General features: G+C 42.9%; 1 protein-coding gene across 1 annotated transcript in view; it reads right to left on the bottom strand.

The window, feature by feature from the left end:
• MOCOS (molybdenum cofactor sulfurase) overlaps positions 1-17,817 on the bottom strand; it is a 752,911-nt gene that overhangs the window by 525,561 nt on the left and 209,533 nt on the right. Inside the window, exon 5 of the mRNA XM_077491912.1 lies at positions 5,366-5,442. Coding sequence (XP_077348038.1) covers positions 5,366-5,442 — 77 coding nt within the window. The remainder of the gene's footprint in view (positions 1-5,365; positions 5,443-17,817) is intronic.

Genomic DNA, 17,817 nt, shown 5'->3' with positions numbered 1-17,817 from the left:
GTGAGACGGGGAATGGAGAGAGCACTTGCACTTTTACCTAAAGCTAAAGGCTTTGGGTAAAAGCGCAAGGGTACCAAGGGGGTCCTGGAACCTGCTGATGTGCCTGGAATGGCAGGATCCACTAGGGCCAGACTTGGATGGCTCTCCAAAGCCTCAACCCTGGCCCATAACTCCTGACAGCAGGTTGCCAGTAAGCTCAGGGTGGCGTGAATCTGTGAAAAGGACAAGGTGACAGTCCATTGGGGTAACCAGCTTAGCATGAGAGCCTGAAGTACAGGGGAATAATAATCTTAAAAGTTCCGCTTTGCGAGCTGAAACCGGATACCAACTACCCCTGCGTCACAGTTCCACCATGAGCCTCAGGACGGTCCAGGTTCTTTAAGAAGGGCATGCTACCCTGTTCCAAATCCCTGGACGGTGAAGGAGGGATGGAGGCAAAGTCTTCAATAACTGCTGCCTGTGACATGACCTATGCAACCGAGAACAAACTGCCATAAGCAAGAGTTATAACCTAATGTACCACAACTTATAAGACTAAGAAAGTATTCACCATATGATTTACAGTGGTTGAGTAACCTGAGGTGAAGCAGGCCAATTTAAAAAATGTAAACTCTAAACTATGGAATCTGAAGGCATGCCAGGTCAAATGTGCAACGACAACAACATATGAAAACAGTCTAACGTTTACTGTATGAGAAACAGGTGAGGAGACTTGCCACCGCACAAGCCAATTAGAAACAATCACCTCAAGCCGCTGTTACCTATAAATGTGATAGGTAATACTGCAGTGGGGAAAGCTGTGACCTAAACTATGAAGTCAAAACATGTCCCAAGTATGGAAATGGCAACGAGACACCGGTAAGCGGTGAGCCAAAAGTACCGATATCTGAATAGTACATCAAAAGCAACCATAACTTATCTTTGATCTAGATTTCCTCTCTTATTCTTTAAGGCCTGCACCTGGTGACTGAGGCCAACCCTGAAATACAACATATGAGAAGGACTGAAAACATGTCAATCCCCTGAAATACAGAGGCCGAGCAACCTGAAGCATGGCAGGCAAATTAAAACGTAGCTCAGGCCTAAGGAAAACCTGAAGACATGTCAGGCAACTATACGAGTGGTGAAATGTTATAATGCATGAATACGTAACGTGAACTGTATGAGAAACGGATGAGGAGACTTGCCACCGCACAAGCAAATTAAAAATGAACATCTCATTCCGTTAGCACCCATAAACATGATGGGTGACCCCTGCAGTTGTAGAACTCCACAAGGCCTAAAACATGAAGAAATGATCACGTGATATGTATGAGCTTAGCAACCAGCATAAGGTGAAACAAACAACACCTACCAGAGCTGAACAAAGCTCGAACGATGCATGGATTGTCAGAATCAGGTCTGAACACAAAGTCATCATCGTAACGAACCATCGCATGACTAATGGACTAGTGGACACAGTAAGTGACCTCTGAGTGGAGGAGGTCCGGATAAGACGTGCACTATGTGACCCCTGTCAACCAACCTGTGAGATACCTAGGTACAACTGGCAGGTGCTCTTACTAGCTACTCCCCAGTGACATAGCGGGATGCAAGCTGTGCCAACAGTAGGAACAAGGTGGTAGGACATGCTGCCCCAAAATCCCACATCCTAAACTGAGGCTTAATCAACGGACCAATAACTGCAGCAACAAGCCTTTGCGCCGAGGACCTGATAAGTATAAATCCATGCTGCAATGACACCCATGTCATGTGGACCTAGACACTGTGACCCAATAAAGCTCTATCAACACAACCCCACAACAAACTCCAATGACCCATACCAAACCACGCCAGTGTCCTGCCTCCACCTAACACCCATGCGACCATCACCATGGGGAAGCATGTGCTCTAACGCGAACACATAAGAAATGTGGATCTGTGAAACCCGAACTGTGTAAGACTGAATACATGACACTCACTGAGCTCGCTAAACTGAACACTGATTGTCTAATCACAACCAGAAACCTGAAAAATAAACAGATATGTGTGAGATGCAGCCTTATAAGATGCTTAGATACCACTCAGAGCCGTGAACTGTGGTAAGAGTACATGAAACAGGGGGATATAGACTTATGACTCCCCAACTAACACCTTAAACAACCTACCTACAGTGTGAGGATATGATTTTTATAATTTTTTTTGAAACCACAGATGATGGCATGAGCTTGGATGGGGATGATCCGGATGCTGTACATGCACATCTGACCCCCTGAACCATGCTCGGTGTATGGGTTGCCTAGTACTGGGAGGTACCCTAGCTTACCCACCCCCATGTACCCCGTGGCCGGATGTGGGGTGCTCCTGAGTCATGCCCCAATAGCAGTGCTCGTCCTGGTACAAGTAAAAACAAGGTGGTAACACAGAGCTGCCCCGATGACTTAACTGATGCCCAGTAGAAATAAACTCCCAACATAAACCAAGTAAATGTGTAAGAACTGGTCACCTCTCACTGGAAAAAAGCCACTAGACCCGATACAACCCTTCTCCCCCAGATGCCCACTAATGCGCATCAGCCGCCTCTGAGCCCAAAAACCTGCCGAGGTGCCAGGATCCAGCAGAGACCCCCACACCAGCAACATGGCCATTGTACCAGGGACCACCGATGGCCAGTGTAACAGAGGAGGGGACACCACAACCACCCGCGGCCAAGAATGACACAACCTCCAACTGACCAACTTCACATAAATACCATGTGTCCTCTCCCTATCTGCCTGTGACAGTCACAGTGGGGGAAGCGTGCGTCAGATGACACCATCCCTCGTGGAAACAAGGTGTGTGACATTCCGATTCCACAAACCATCCACCGACAGAGGAATCCCCAAGAGTACCCACTCCTCCCCCTGATGCCATGTGGAGCAGACGTTGCTCTGCCCCCCGCCCCCCCATGGCACACCAAGATACTACGACCCCTTACCTGGCCGTAGTCCCCCCACCCATTACCTGTAACCCTGAGCGAGAAAGCAAGGTGCACCAAAGCCTGCAGCAGCCACATGACCTCCATGTTTATCTGAAAACCTAGAAGTGACGTCAGCGAGCCGCCTGAAAATGACGACCGTCCACAAAAGAAACGTTGACAGGAAATAGAGGATAGAGAGCGGCCTAAAATACAACCCGATTCCTCCTACAAATTCAGGCTTACCTGCGGTCAGCCTTCCCACTTATAGCCTTGCCATCCCTGCCCATTGTTCTTGCCTGACCAGGGCAGGCGCAGCCTTACAAAAAAAATTTAAAATGAAAAATACGAATATTGGAATAATGTTCCAAATAAATAACATGAAAACGACTGTTTAAAGGAGGGAAAATAATGGGTATGGACCAGGGTTTGGCCTTCAGCGCTATCAAAGTTCATCTTTCTGCCCCTTCTTGCTCATTGAATAAGACACTTTTTTTTTTTTAAAAAGCCAGCGTGCAAAGGGCCGTTTTGCCTGTGTCAGGAACAAATGGTACAACCAAAGCCAACTTGCCTATGCCCTTTGGTTTTCTACTGCAGCCATGCCTCCAATGCAGTGGAATAAAGCCACCAATTTAAAGGAATATAATTTCAGCTTTTACAAATGATAGTATGGGAAGAAATGTGCAGTGGCGTGCTGCACCCAATAGGCAACTTTGTTTTATTTCAGGAACAAGTGTGAATCCTAGGCTATTCTTGGAACTGTAGCCAGTCTTCTGTTGTCTCATTTTAGGGATGCAACTTGCGTTGCTGCTGCATTTTTTCCAGGCAAACGTTTGCTGGGCATGAGCACAAAAACTGCTGCAGGATATCCTGGAAGCAAAGGTACCTTACCAGGAAATGCTGCACCACCAGGTTCAGCACATATGCCAGGAAACATATGTGCGTGCACTGCCTGCTAAAGAGAAACCAGCAGGCTGGTGCCAATGTCACACATGACCTTGCCTGGCATAAGCTGGCGGAGGGGATCAGACACCTCTCAGCCTGTCTGTCAAGAGAACAGCTGAAATCTCCTGTCACATGTGGCTCCTGTTCCCAAAGGATACCAGCTGCAAAACAACATGGTGCACTATATGGTTTGGTACCACCAGTTCTAGCAGTGTGACCCATCCTGCATTGTTTCCAAGCACCAAAATATATGCCCAGTAGCCTATGAAGGAGATCTAATATCCCTGCTCTTATTTGTTGTGTCTAAAGTAATGAGGTCTCAGCTGCTACCTATTTGATCTAGGCACATAAAGACATTACCTTTGAAAAGATGTTGGAGAGCAGGGATAGCCAAAATAATGGCAGCTGGGTACCTGTTACTGTGATTCAGCACAGGCCATAAACAAACAGAAGGAGGTCTACTCAATCAGCTAGATCAGAGCATTTTTAACTAACTGTCATTAAAATGCTGGGCATTTTTTAATTTCACTGCATCAGATACCTGCCTGGTCAGTGATTCTGCTGGAGTTGGAGGGTGGTGTTAGGGGACCTAGGCTGAAGCCTGAGCCTAAACTTGGCCCTAATTAGTGTGGCCCCATGCTGGCCCTTTTCCCTGCATGATGCTGCAGTAAGAAAAGGCTCTCAACCCCCTCATCAGACTTTCCTCACTATTAATTCAGGCTGTAGGTGATGCAGCCAATGTAGATGATAAATGTTGTGGAGGAGAATGTAAAGTAAGGCATGAGAATTATAGTGAGGGCAGGGCAGGGCTGGGCCAAGGGGTAGGTAGAAGATGTAGATACCATTAATAGGAGGGGATTGCAAAAAAGGCAGAACTTGCAACCTATCCTGTTGAACTAGTTCACAGCTTATTGGGGGAGACATTTTCACCTGTGTGCTCAAGGAACTTGTACTGACACTGAGTGCAGGCCATTTGCTAAAACATGGTGCCATTGAGGTGCTGCTCCTACCGAGCTGTTTGATGCTGTTTTGTTTTTGGTGTAAACCTTGGATGAGAGCTCCAACAGTTTGGTGCAAAACTAGGATGAGCGCCCCAACATTCTGGTGCAAATCTTGGACAAAAGTTTTTAATTGAAAATTAATGCAAAGTTCCATTTTTTGTTTAAAGTCACTAGCCTCTGACTGGAGAAAAACAGAACGTCCTTTTGCCTTTTAAAAATGGGGTACAAATCAGGTAGAAATAAACTTTAATTTAATTGATGAAAAATAAATATTAAATATCCATTTAATTAAAACGTACTGATTTTGCACTTTATTTCACACAATAGTTACCTTTTGATAATATATAATATCATCTATTATAATAAGTTTATAGGTTAAGTTTAGTAGATTTTTATATGGTGTAAATCAGTTTATATGATTTCAATCATTTTTCTTCCATTTGCATCACATCTGTGTTTTATGTTTCATGTCTTTCAGACTTACCAGTTAGTGTATGCAGAGTGTCAAAACAATGTTTCACTGCTATTATATCCAGAAATGAGACAGTGCCATCTTCAAATCTGAAAGACAACATACAAATAATTCACATTTTAAGCAACATGGTCATGAGGTGGCTCGATATAAATAAGTATTCATAATATAAATGAATATATAGTCTATTTTATGTGTGGAAAAAGCATTGCTTTTCCCCTGCTATATTCTGTAAATCATAAGGCGTGTTACTGTACGTATTGGAAAAATGCTTTAAAACTTTCTTTTGACTATTTAATGTACCAACATCTATTAATGTAGTACAATGGTCATTCTCTACGTTCTTTCTCTGCTGGGTCCAGCCTCCCATTTTTGCCACTATTTTTCCATTACAGCTCTGAAAGGTAGCAAAAGATCTGAAAGTACAGGGATTGCAGAAACAAAAGATGGTGTTACTGATTTTTTTCCGTTCTATTATAGTTGAGAAAATGTTTATCAAATCTATATATATATAAAAAAAAAACCTTTAAAATCATTATTAGTGCACAAACACTGTACCCTGTTGCCACATACACAAATGTGCAGACACAGTGGTAAGCTCCATGTGAATCGCCAACTTCATGGTATTGTGTTGGAAACCCACCCCCAGCACTATGATCAAGCTGTCACCCTTAGCTTCATCATTATTTACATTGGATGTCAGTTGAATGGGATCCGAATCTTGTGACCACTGTGACAGCCAATCATACTGGTCACATGATTGAGAAGGTCAGGTAACGCTAAACCCCTTAAAGAGCCAGTGAGAGCAGGCGGTAAGGGATTAAGCTAAAAAAAACTTTTTGATAGCTTCATACCTATGCATTGTGAAAATTCTAAATCTACATTGAGTTGAGTTACTGTGCCATTCATTTTGAATGGCACCCCATAACGTAGGCAATGTGCTTACGCTGTCATGCACCACAATGTGTAGTAGTTCTTTGGAGTAAAAAATACATTTTTAATTAAGTATAGAGTGATTGCCGATGATGTTTAAATATTCCCATTATGCATGGGATCTCCATCCCCATGATTAAGCTTGGGGGGCGGAGAAAAATGTGTTGGACGTCGCTTGGTTGGAGTTCTGGCTGAGGTTGTCACTCTTGGCACCATCACAGCACTGCATGGATGTATGGCATCAGGGATTTCCTCCTTTTTCCTTGAGCTATAACGAAGAGTCAGGATGGGCTCTGTCCCTTTCCGGCACTCCCTGCGGCGGAGGAGTCTACACATACCCCGTATTTGCAATCCTGAGCGGCACACAAAGCAACTACCAGGGGTCAAATTTTTAAGTATGTTAGGGGTTCAGCTATCCTTTAACTTTAAGGGCTACTTTAAGTAGAACTCAATCAAAATATTAATGCAGAGTTAAAATATACAGTGTCTTGAAAAAGTATTCATACCCCTTGACATTTTCCACAATTTGTCAAGTTACAACCAAAAAAGTAACATGTGATAGACCAACACAAAGTAGCACATAATTGTGAAGTGGAAGGGAAATGATAAATGGTTTTCAAAATGTTTTACAAATAAATATCTGAAAAGTGTGGCGTGCATTTGTGTCTGGAACTGGTGTGACCAGAAATGTGTGAACTGCCACAGAGAATACCAAGCACAGGTAAGTGTAAAATAATATACTTTATTAAAAGATAAGTTAATAACACAAAGGAAACGCACCTCCAATATAGCAAACAGTGTAACACAACCAGCAATGAGATAAACAGATTGTAATCATAACAGAGCCAGGGTCATATACAGGAGATCAAGTAGAGGGAGCTGGGAATAAGACAGAACAGGGAGAGGGTACCAGGAGGCGGAGTAAGCAGGTAGGAAGGGATCAGGTTGCAAGGTCAGGATCAGGGTCCAGGAACAGGAAACAAGGTGCAGGATGCAGGAACACAGGTCAGGGGCACATGGAGAAAATACAGAGACAGTAATGCCCCATACACACGATGAGATTATCAGACGAATGATCGTCCGTTTTTTATTGCATGCTAATCTCAGATCGAATCTGATGAGTTTACTAAAGTCACAAAAATTCCCGCACGACAGAAAAAAAATTTGGAAGTGATGCATTTTCAAACGATAGCTGTACTGATTAAATGAAAATCGTATGATCTGGCATCGTACGAAAAAAAATTTCCGTGCATGTCCGATAGAAAAATATCGGGCGAACTGTTCTAATCGGCTCTCGAAAGCTCTGTACTAACGATCCGATTATCGTACGATCGCTTCGAAAGCGGTATTTTCCGTACGATTTTCTGATCGTGTGTACGGGGTATAAGCAATATAATGCACAAGGATTGTATAAATTTCCTGCAATCAGCATCAGGTGACTAATTGCAGGAGATGATGTCAGCTTCTGACTGCTGAGAGACACTGGCTAGTGGACACTGGAACTGCAGGCTTTAGATCTGGGAGCCACAAGCAGGTGTAGCTTTCCTGACAATTTTTATTCAGGCCCCCTGAGTCAATACTTTCTAGAACCTTTGTAGTCAATACGTTCGCTGCAATTACAGCTGCAAGTCTTTTTGGGCATTATCTCTACCAGCTTTGCACATCTAGAGAGTGAAATGTTTGCCCATTCTTCTTTGCAAAATAGCTCAAGCTCTGTCAGATTGCATGTCGAGTGTCTGTGAACAGTAATTTACAAGTCTTGCCACAGATTCTCAATTGGATTTAGTTCTTGACTCACTTGGGGCCATTCTAACACATGAATATGCTTTGACCTAAACCATTCCATTGCAGCTTTGGCTCTATGTGTAGGGTTATTGTCCTGCTGGAAGGTGAACCTCCAACCCAATCTCAAGTCTTTTGCAGACTTGCAGCTGAAGAAAAGCATCCCCACAGGATGATGCTGCCACCACCCTTTTTTACCATGTGGTGTGTTCAGGGTGATGTGCAGCGTTAGTTTTTTTGCCACGCCTAGCATTTTGCTTTTAGGCCAAAAAGTTAAATTTTGGTTTCATCTGACCAGAGAACCTTCATCCACATGTTTACTGTGTCTCCCACATAGCTTCTCGCAAACTGTAAAGGGGATTTGTTATTGCTTTTTTTCAACAATGGCTTTCTTCTTGCCACTCTTTCGTAAAGGCCAGATTTGTGAAGTGCATGACTAGTAGTTGTCCTATGGACAGATTCTCCCACCCGAGCTGTGGATCTCTGCAGCTCCTCCAGAGTTACTACGGGCCTCTTGGCGGCTTCTCTGATTAATGGTCTCCTTGCCCGGCCTGTTAGTTTAGGTGGACGGCTATGTCTTGGTAGGTTTGCAGTTGTGCCATACTCTTTCCATTTTCGGATGATGGATTGAACAGTGCTCCATGAGATGTTCAAAGCTTGGGATTTTTTTTATAACCTAACCCTTCTTTAAAACGCTCCACAACTTTCTCCCTGGCCTTTCTGGTGTGTTCCTTGGCCTTTATGATGCAGGTTGTTTAGTAAGGTTCTCTAACAAACCTCTGAGGGCTTCACGGAAAAGCTGTATATATACTGGGATTAAATTACACACAGGTGGACTCTATTTACTAATTAGGTGGCCTCTAAAGCCAATTGGTTCCACTAGATTTTAGTTAGGGGTATCAGAGTAAAAGGGTTTGAATACAAATGCACGCCACACTTTTAAGATATTTATTTGTAAAAAATTTGGAAAATTAATTACCATTTTCCTTCCACTTCACAATTATTTGCCACTTTGTGTTGGTCTATCACATAAAATCCCAATACAATACATTTATGTTTTTGGTTGTAACATGATAAAATGTGGAAAATTTCAAGGAACATGAATGCATTTTCAAGGCACCGTATACTGTGCATGCTGTTGTATCTTGTAAAATAATTATTTTTACCCTTATTTGTGATCTCCTAATTCATTGAAAAACATACCGTACAACTAGGATTGTTACATCAGTATTGAATGCTGTGCTTTTGCAGCTGCCTTTGTAAGCTGTTCCTTATTGTACTATGAAAACACAATAGGCTGTCGATACCCACCTCCCATTCTCTCTTCTGTCCTTTTTAACTTATTTACGGTCAGCTGTGTTAGAATTCAGTCCTACCAGGTATTGTGTGAATGGGCCCCTAAAGGCACTGTAAACCTTCAGACCTGCACAATTTGTTTTTCACCTGCATAAGATGTACTCTGATCATTTTGTTTCACGGTGTCATTTGTTGGCCTGTCTGTAATCAAGAAAATCTTCACATTCTGGTGTCTGCAGTTTTTTTTTTTTTCAAACATGAGGCATGTGGCATGGCACTAAACAGGATAATGCATGACCTCTGTCTTTAGTGTGAGAACTGCATTTTCCTGTGAAGAAACTACATCTCCCCTGAACCCTGGGTCTCCCAGTCTAGCACTGGTCCTGGTGGGAGCTTCACAGAAATTGGATCTAACACTAACAGGCAAATCACTCACAGACACACAGATAGCTTGCTGGGGCAGATGAAAGGGGTTGCTTTCTTATTGCATTAACACTCCCATATTTGTGATGTGACACAGAACGAATGACAATACATGCATTGGACCCTGTGTGACCGAGAATAGGATGATGAAAGTAAGGTATCACTCCAAGTCAATAGTCCATGAAAGGTGCACGTCCTGTCACTGCAGCAGTGGTCAGGATAAACATAAATTTGCATGGCTAAACTTCCAAAGATGCAAAAAATTTACTTTATTGGCAAAAGATTAAAAGCATAATAAAAACAGGCACGTAGGCAGAAGAGGAAAGGAGGTTGATGCTTTTCACATGTTAACCACTTGACAACTGGGCACTTAAACACCCTTCGTGACCAGACCAATTTTCAGCTTTGAATGACAATTACTCAGTCATGTAACACTGTACCCAAATGAATTTTTTGTCCTTTTTTTCCCACAAATTAGAGATTTCTTTTGGTGGTATTTGATCACCTCCGGGTTTTTTTTTTATTTTTTGCGCTATAAATGAAAAAAGACTAACTTTTGGGAAAAAAACACATTTTTCTTTGTTTCTGTGATAAAATTTAGCAAATTATTATTTTTTTCATGAATTTTGGCCACAATTTATACTGCTACATATCTTTGGTAAAAAATAACCCAAATTAGTGTATATTATTTGGTCTTTGAGAAAGTTAGAGAGTCTACAAGCTGTGGTGCAAATCATACAAAATTGATCACACTTGATGTACTGGTGGCCTATCTCATTTCTTGCGACCCAAACAAGTCAGGAAAGTACAAATACCCCCCAAATGACCCTTTTTGAAAGTAGACATTCCAAGGTATTTAGTATGGGGCATGGTGAGCTTTTTGGTGTTGTAATTTTTCCCACAATTCTTTGCAAAATTAAGATTTATTTTTTATTTTAATTTTTTTCACAAAATTGTCATTGTAATAGGTTTTTTCTCTTACTTGGCATGTGTATACCACAGATGACGCCCCAAAATAAATTCTGGTACTCCTCCTGAGTATTACGATACCACATATGTGGGACTTTTTCACAGCCTAGCCACTTAGAGAGGCCCAACATGCAGGGAGCATCATTACATGTTCTAGGAGCATAAATTACACATCTAACTTGTTGACTAACTATTACACTTTTGAAGGCCCTGGAGCATCAGGACAGTGACACTGACATGGCACTGATGACGAATGGCATTGATACGTGGCGCTGATGACATGTGACACTGATGTGGCACTGATGACACGTGACACTGATGAAAGATGGCACTAATATGTGGCACTGATGACAGATGGCACTGATACGTGGCATTGATGACATGTGACTCTGATAACAGATGGCACGTGACACTGACAGGTGGCACCGATGACAGATGGCACTGATACGTGGCACTGATGACAGATGGCACTAATATGTGGCACTGATGACATGTGACACTGATATGGCACTGATGGCAGATGGCACTATGTGGCACTGATGTGGCACTGATGACAGATGGCATTATACGTGGCACTGATGACAGATGGCACTTATACGTGGCACTGGGGACAGATGGCACTGACAGGTGGCACTGGGGGAAAATGTCACTGGCAGCTGGCACTGGGGACAGGTGGCACTGGGGACAGATGGCACTGACAGGTGGCACTGGGGACAGATGGCACTGACAGATGGCACTGACAGGTGGCACACTGGGGACAGGTGGCCCACTGGGGACAGGTGGCACACTGGGGACAGATTGCAGTGACATTGTGGGACCTTTTATTTTTTTAACTACTTACGGCTGCTGAAGCCATTCATCTCTCCCTCCTCACACGCTGTCTGTGTGAGGAGTGAAATCTGGCGATGAGAGATGATCTCATATGTTTACATATGAGATCATCTCTCATTGGGCACGCCGATCGCGCTGTAAACGGCCACTGTGATTGGCCGTTTACAGCGATCTGTGATTGGCTATGTCCAGGGGACACGGTCAGCACAGAACTTCCCCCAAGCGTGCTTGCGGGAGCACGCAACACGGAAGTAAACAGGAGGACGTCCAGGGACGGGCTCCAGGGAATTGGCATCCACACTGCAGCCGTCTTTCGGCTATAGCACGGACGCCTAGTGGTTAAACATTCTTTATCAAAACCATATGGGATACAAACAATGTACTCACTAATACAGTTGTGCTCATAAGTTTACATACCCTGGCAGAATTTATGATTTCTTGCCCATTTTTCAGAGAATATGAATGATAACACAAAAACTTTTTCTTTCACTCAAATGGCTTTAGCCCAACACTAACCCTATCAAGCAACTGTGTTTACTCTTTTTAAATCATAATCACAACAGAAACTACCCAAATGAAACTGATCAAAAGTTTACATACCCTGGTGATTTTGGCCTGATAACATGCACATAAGTTGACACAAAGGGTTTTGAATGGCTATTAAGAGGTAACCATCCTCACCTGTGATCGGTTTGCTTGTAATTATTGTGTGTGTATAAAAGGTCAATGAGTTTCTGGATGTAAAATATATAATGGTGCAGCGCTAATATCACTTGAAAATGAATCAAATGAAAATATAGGTGATCTAAATAAACCAAAAACCTATAATAATAACCATATAAAGACACAGTAATATTGACATAATATACAAGTGAAAATTATTTAGTCTCCATATAAGACAAATATGAAGCTATATTAAATGTGCAGATGCAGTAAAGCAAAATATGTTAGAAAGTCCAAACATCTATAATAAAGTAAAATAAACAAGAAAGTACGCTGTGTGACAAATAAATGTTGGTAGATAAATATATCTCAAAGTGCATGTATAAATCTTGATGATCAAATCGTTGATCATTACGCCATCAAATAAGGTGCATGAAAAGTGAAAGACAGAGCACCACCACCAATATAACTGAGGCTTACCGAAGTGTATAGATTCTATAGGGCATACGCCCCAAGAATCATTCGGGCTATGCTGGTGATATAATCACCAATGATCAAAGCACCTCAGCATATAAGAGTCTATCCCACACTCCATCACTAAAACCACCATCAACAAGGCAGGGGAGGCTCCAATAGTATATAAAGTGAAATGGACTCGTGCATATATGGCCGATAAAGAATAAAAAGAGCACATAGCGTAAAGCCACATAAATAGAGGTTTAATAGTATTTTAAAAATGAAAGATTATACTCACATTTTAAAAGGTATAACAAGTGCTTGTCTATCCAGTATGGTAATGCAATGAGAACAGTAGGCTCATACCAACGCATTTCATCTGCAAAGATATCGTCTGAGGTGCTTCGATCATTGGTGATTATATCACAGACAAAGCCCGAATGATTCTTGGGGTGTATGCCCTAAAAAATCCATACACTCCGGTAAGCCTCAGTTATATCGTGGTGGTGCTCTGTCTTTCACTTTCCATGCACATTATTTGATGGTTTAATAATCAACGATTTGATCATCAAGATTTATACATGCACTTTGAGATATATTCATCTACCAACATTTATTTGTCACAAAGTGAACTTTCTTATTTATTTTACTTTATCATAGATGTTTGGACTTTCTAATATATTTTGCTTTACTGCATTTGCACATTTAATATAGCTTCATATTTGTCTTATATGGAGCCTAACTAATTTTCAATTGTATATTGTTATTTCAATATTACTGTGTCTTTATATGGTTATTTATTTATTTTTTTTATGGAAAAAAAATTATATGGTTGTTATTATAGGTTTTTGGTTTATTCAGATCACTTATATTTTCATTTGATTAATTTTCAAGTGATATTAGCGCTGCACCATTATATATTTTACATACATTTTTTGCAATTGTCACTTGCGGTGCTAGAAGCTGCCCTTTGGATAGTGCAGTACTGTTTATACAATAAGTTTCTGGACTCCTGACAGATCCTTGCATCTTTCATCCAGTACTGCATTGACGTTTCTGGATTCTGAGTCATGGGGAAAGCAAAAAATTGCCAAAAGATCTGCAGGAAAAAGTAGTTGAACTGTATAAAACAGGAAAGGGATAAAAAATATATCCAAGGAATTGAGAATGACAATCAGCAGTGTTCAAGCTCTATTCAAGCAGTGGAAAATGAGGGCTTCTGTTGAAACCAGACCACAGTCAGGTAAACCAACTAAAATTTCAGCCACGACTGGCAGGAAAATTGTTTGGGATGCAAAGAAAAACCCACAAATAAGTTCAGGTGAAATAAAGGACTCTCTGAAAACATGTGGTGTGGCTGTTTCAAGATGCACAATAAGGAAACACTTGAAGAAAATGGGCTGCATGGTCGAGTCGCCAGAAGAAAGCCATTACTACGCAAATGCCACAAAGTATCCCACTTAGCCCTTGTACACACGGTCAGAGATTCTGTCGGAATGTGTCCGAACGGAGCGGTTTGTCGGATAATCCAACTGTGTGTGGTATGCATCGGACTGTTTCCGTCGGAATATCCGTCGGACCAAATTTTCCAACTTGCTGGAAATACTTTCCGACAAACTGCTCCGATCGGACATACTCCGATCATGTGTAGAGAATTCCGATCGGACAAAGTGCCACGCATGCTCAAATCAAATTCCTACATCAAAGCTATTGGCTACTAAACATGTGCAGAGTGAAATATTTTGTTTCGTTATTTCGTTTTCGTCCGAAAACTAAATTTATTTAGTTACTCCCGAAATTCATTTTTATTTATTTCGTTTTTCGTTCAAAAATTGCATTTGTCCGAAAATCCACATGAATTAGTCGAATCTGTCTTTGAAGGCTTATGGTGTCTGTCGAATGGATAAAGAAGATTCGATGGAGCTGCTAAACTCTATATAGCCTATAGGCGGAGCATTTGATTCCTGAAATGTACGATTACAGTGTCGTATAGTTGCGACGATCCCGCCGAATATTATTGTAAACGTGTATGTTTTAAGTTGCTTTGTCGAATCTGTGTCGTTCATGTCGAATCGGCGTCATTCATTTCGAATGAATTCTCTACGTGCATCTCCGCCCCAGCGTCTAGGTGGTCAGTGTCGAATTGACAGACTGAGGACGGATGGCTACTAGCCTGAACGTAGTCCCATCATAACTAAATTAGGTCATCACGTTCTGAAAGATCTGATTTTCCGACAACTTTGTCTGACCGTGTGTATGCAACAGTTTCGGACGGATTTGGTTGTCGGAATCTCCGACCGTGTGTACAAGGGCTAAGAATACGCCAAACAGCACAGAGACAAACTTCAAACCTTCTGACACAAAGTAATTTGGAGTGATGAGACCAAAATTGAGCTTTTTGGCCCCTTTCACACATGCTGATGGTATGTCCGTATTTCATCCATCCGTTTGCGGATGAAATACGGACATCCATTCATCCCTATGGGATAGCGGGTGTCTGCGGATGAGCATCCGCAGACACCCGCTATTGTCCGCCTCCGCAAATGTCCGATTCTGCAGACGGAGGAAAATCCTATTTTTCTGTCCGTCTGCAGAGCGGATCGGATGAACACGGACACACGGTCCGTGCTCGTCCGATCCCCATAGAGGAGAGCGGAGAGCTGACAGGGCGGTCCCCGCACAGTGTGCGGAGACCGCCCTGTCCGCAGCCGGCTCAGCGGGGACAACGGAGCGATCCCCGCTGAGCGAGCGGATCATCACGGGGCGGATCTTTACTGATCCGCCCCGTGTGAAAGGGGCCTTTGGCCACAACCATAAATGCTTCATTTGGAGAGGAGTCAACAAGACCTACAATGAAAGGTACATAATTTCTACTGTGAAACATGGAGGTGGATCACTGATGTTTTGGGGATGTGTAAGCTACAAAGGCACAGGACATTTGGTTAAAATTGATGGTAAGATGAATGCAGTATGTTATCAACAAACACTGGAGGGGGGCGTGGCTACCGCGCTGCTATATGGACGGCTGATCTCTTAGCTCCGCTCCAGCGTCGGAAACCGAGCCATTTCAAGGCGCTCTGAAATGGCCCCAGCGACACCAGCAACCCGCTAAAGGTCCACACTACCCCCGGGATGACACAGAAGTGGCAAAACTCGACGCAACCGAAGAAATTGAACGATTTCTTCCCTCCTAAGAGCCACGGTCATGCTCAAGATGGTGCCGGCGGATGTTCTCTGGCCTCATCAAACGGCTCCCATGCTGCATCGCCGAGCCTAAGCCCCAGGATGGGATCCCAGCACCAGTCTCCTGACGCCTCCACACCACTAATGTGCAGCCCAGCCAAATCAAAACCTTGCATGTCAGATGAACACCACAACCATAAGGTTAGTGCTGATCAGGGCTCACTAGAGGACACAAGGGAGCTAGCTGACAATATTAACTCTTTCCCCACTGCTAACCAGCCCATATCAGACACAACCTTAAAAGACATGCTGGTCTCCCTGCGTAGCTCTCTACATTCCGACATGATGGAGCGCATGAGAAATTTTAAAGCTGAAGTGACTGAGCTAGGTAGCAGGGTTGACCATGTGGAAAAGAAAATGGGTGAATAGGCTACATCGCATAACACGCTAGTAGATGCCCATAATGGCCAATCAGACGAAGTGACCTGGTTGAAGGCAAAGGTCGCCGACCTTGAAGATAGGTCACATAGAAACAATGTAAAATTGAGAGGTGTCCCTGAAACCATCCAACCGTCACAATTACATCAGTACGCTCAAGAGCTTATGTTGGCCTTTCTACCATCCTTGATCCCATCAGACCTGGTGATCGACAGGATACACCGCCTTCCCAAGCCAACCCATCTCCCAAATAGCATTCCCAGAGACGTTCTGATGCGGGTTCACTATTTTCACGTGAAGAACAATTTATGCAAATTCTCAACCCCCTGAGAATTGCTCCAATATCCAGATTTTTGCAGACCTATCACAGTACACTATGCAAAAGCGCATGTCATTAATGACTGTGACCAAGGCACTGCGTAATCACAATATTGCATACCGATGGAGTTATCCAACAAAACTCACAATCACCTATGAGGGCAAATCCTTTGTGATTACAAATCTAGAAGAAGGCCTCTCCTTACTGCGTGCTTGGGACATCCTCCCTGAACACACCCTCAAGGAGACCTCCGCCGCTTCCAAGGTGAACACGCAAGATGAATGGCAGGTTGTATCACACAAAAAGAAAGTAAACAAATCTAACACCAAGTCCCCTCAATTGTAACTACCTACTTAAAACTACTAGTTTCCTAGTATAACTTGGAGCTCACTAACCACGAAGCTCCCCTCTGTAAACTATGTGCAATATTTCTGCCACCAGATCCCAGAAGGAATCTACTTTCTTAACAAACCAGTTTTTCTGTTTATTTGTTGACTATTTTCTTCTTACTTTTCCCACCGTTACACCATTCCCTTCCCCGTCCTCGATGGATCAAGCACAAGCTGCTGACCTACTCTCTTCCAGTGAATGCAAGCGGCCGACTAGGAATCCTGGAGATACTCCCTGGACACCTAAGGTACTGTACTCTTCACGTCTTACACCTTAAATAACAATCAAAGTAACTTCCTTTAACGCACATGGCCTAAATCATCCGGCCAAGAGGGCATCAACATGGAAAGAAGCCCTCAAACTACACTCAGACATTTTGTGTCTGCAGGAATCACACTGGTCATCCTCAGCTACCCTTCCCTTCTATCATAAGAAATTCCCTCACATATTTCACGCCTCATCTCCCAAAAAGCAAAAAGGTATGGTGATAGCCATCAGGGACTCTGTGGCCTTCTCCTTACAGGAGTCCCACGCAGACCTTGAGGGTCGCTACCTGATACTAATCGGACAGTTCAACAATTATCTTTATACGTTAATAAATCTCTACGCACCTAACAAACACCAGCTCTGTTTCATTAAAAAACTTCTCGGCAAAATTTACTCACTCAAAAAAGGTGCGGTCATAATGTGCGGTGATTTCAATCTTACAATGGCCTATAAAATGGACACCACCTCCAAAGCACAGCGCCCTCCACCATCACTTGTTGTTTGATGTCTGGAG

The sequence above is a fragment of the Lithobates pipiens genome, unplaced genomic scaffold (assembly GCF_037356315.1).
Source record: "Lithobates pipiens isolate NorthernLeopardFrog02 unplaced genomic scaffold, aLitPip1_a1.2 Scaffold_19, whole genome shotgun sequence".
NCBI lineage: Eukaryota > Metazoa > Chordata > Amphibia > Anura > Ranidae > Lithobates > Lithobates pipiens.
Note: the sequence above shows the minus strand (reverse complement) of the source record. Positions and strands in the feature narration are given on the sequence as shown.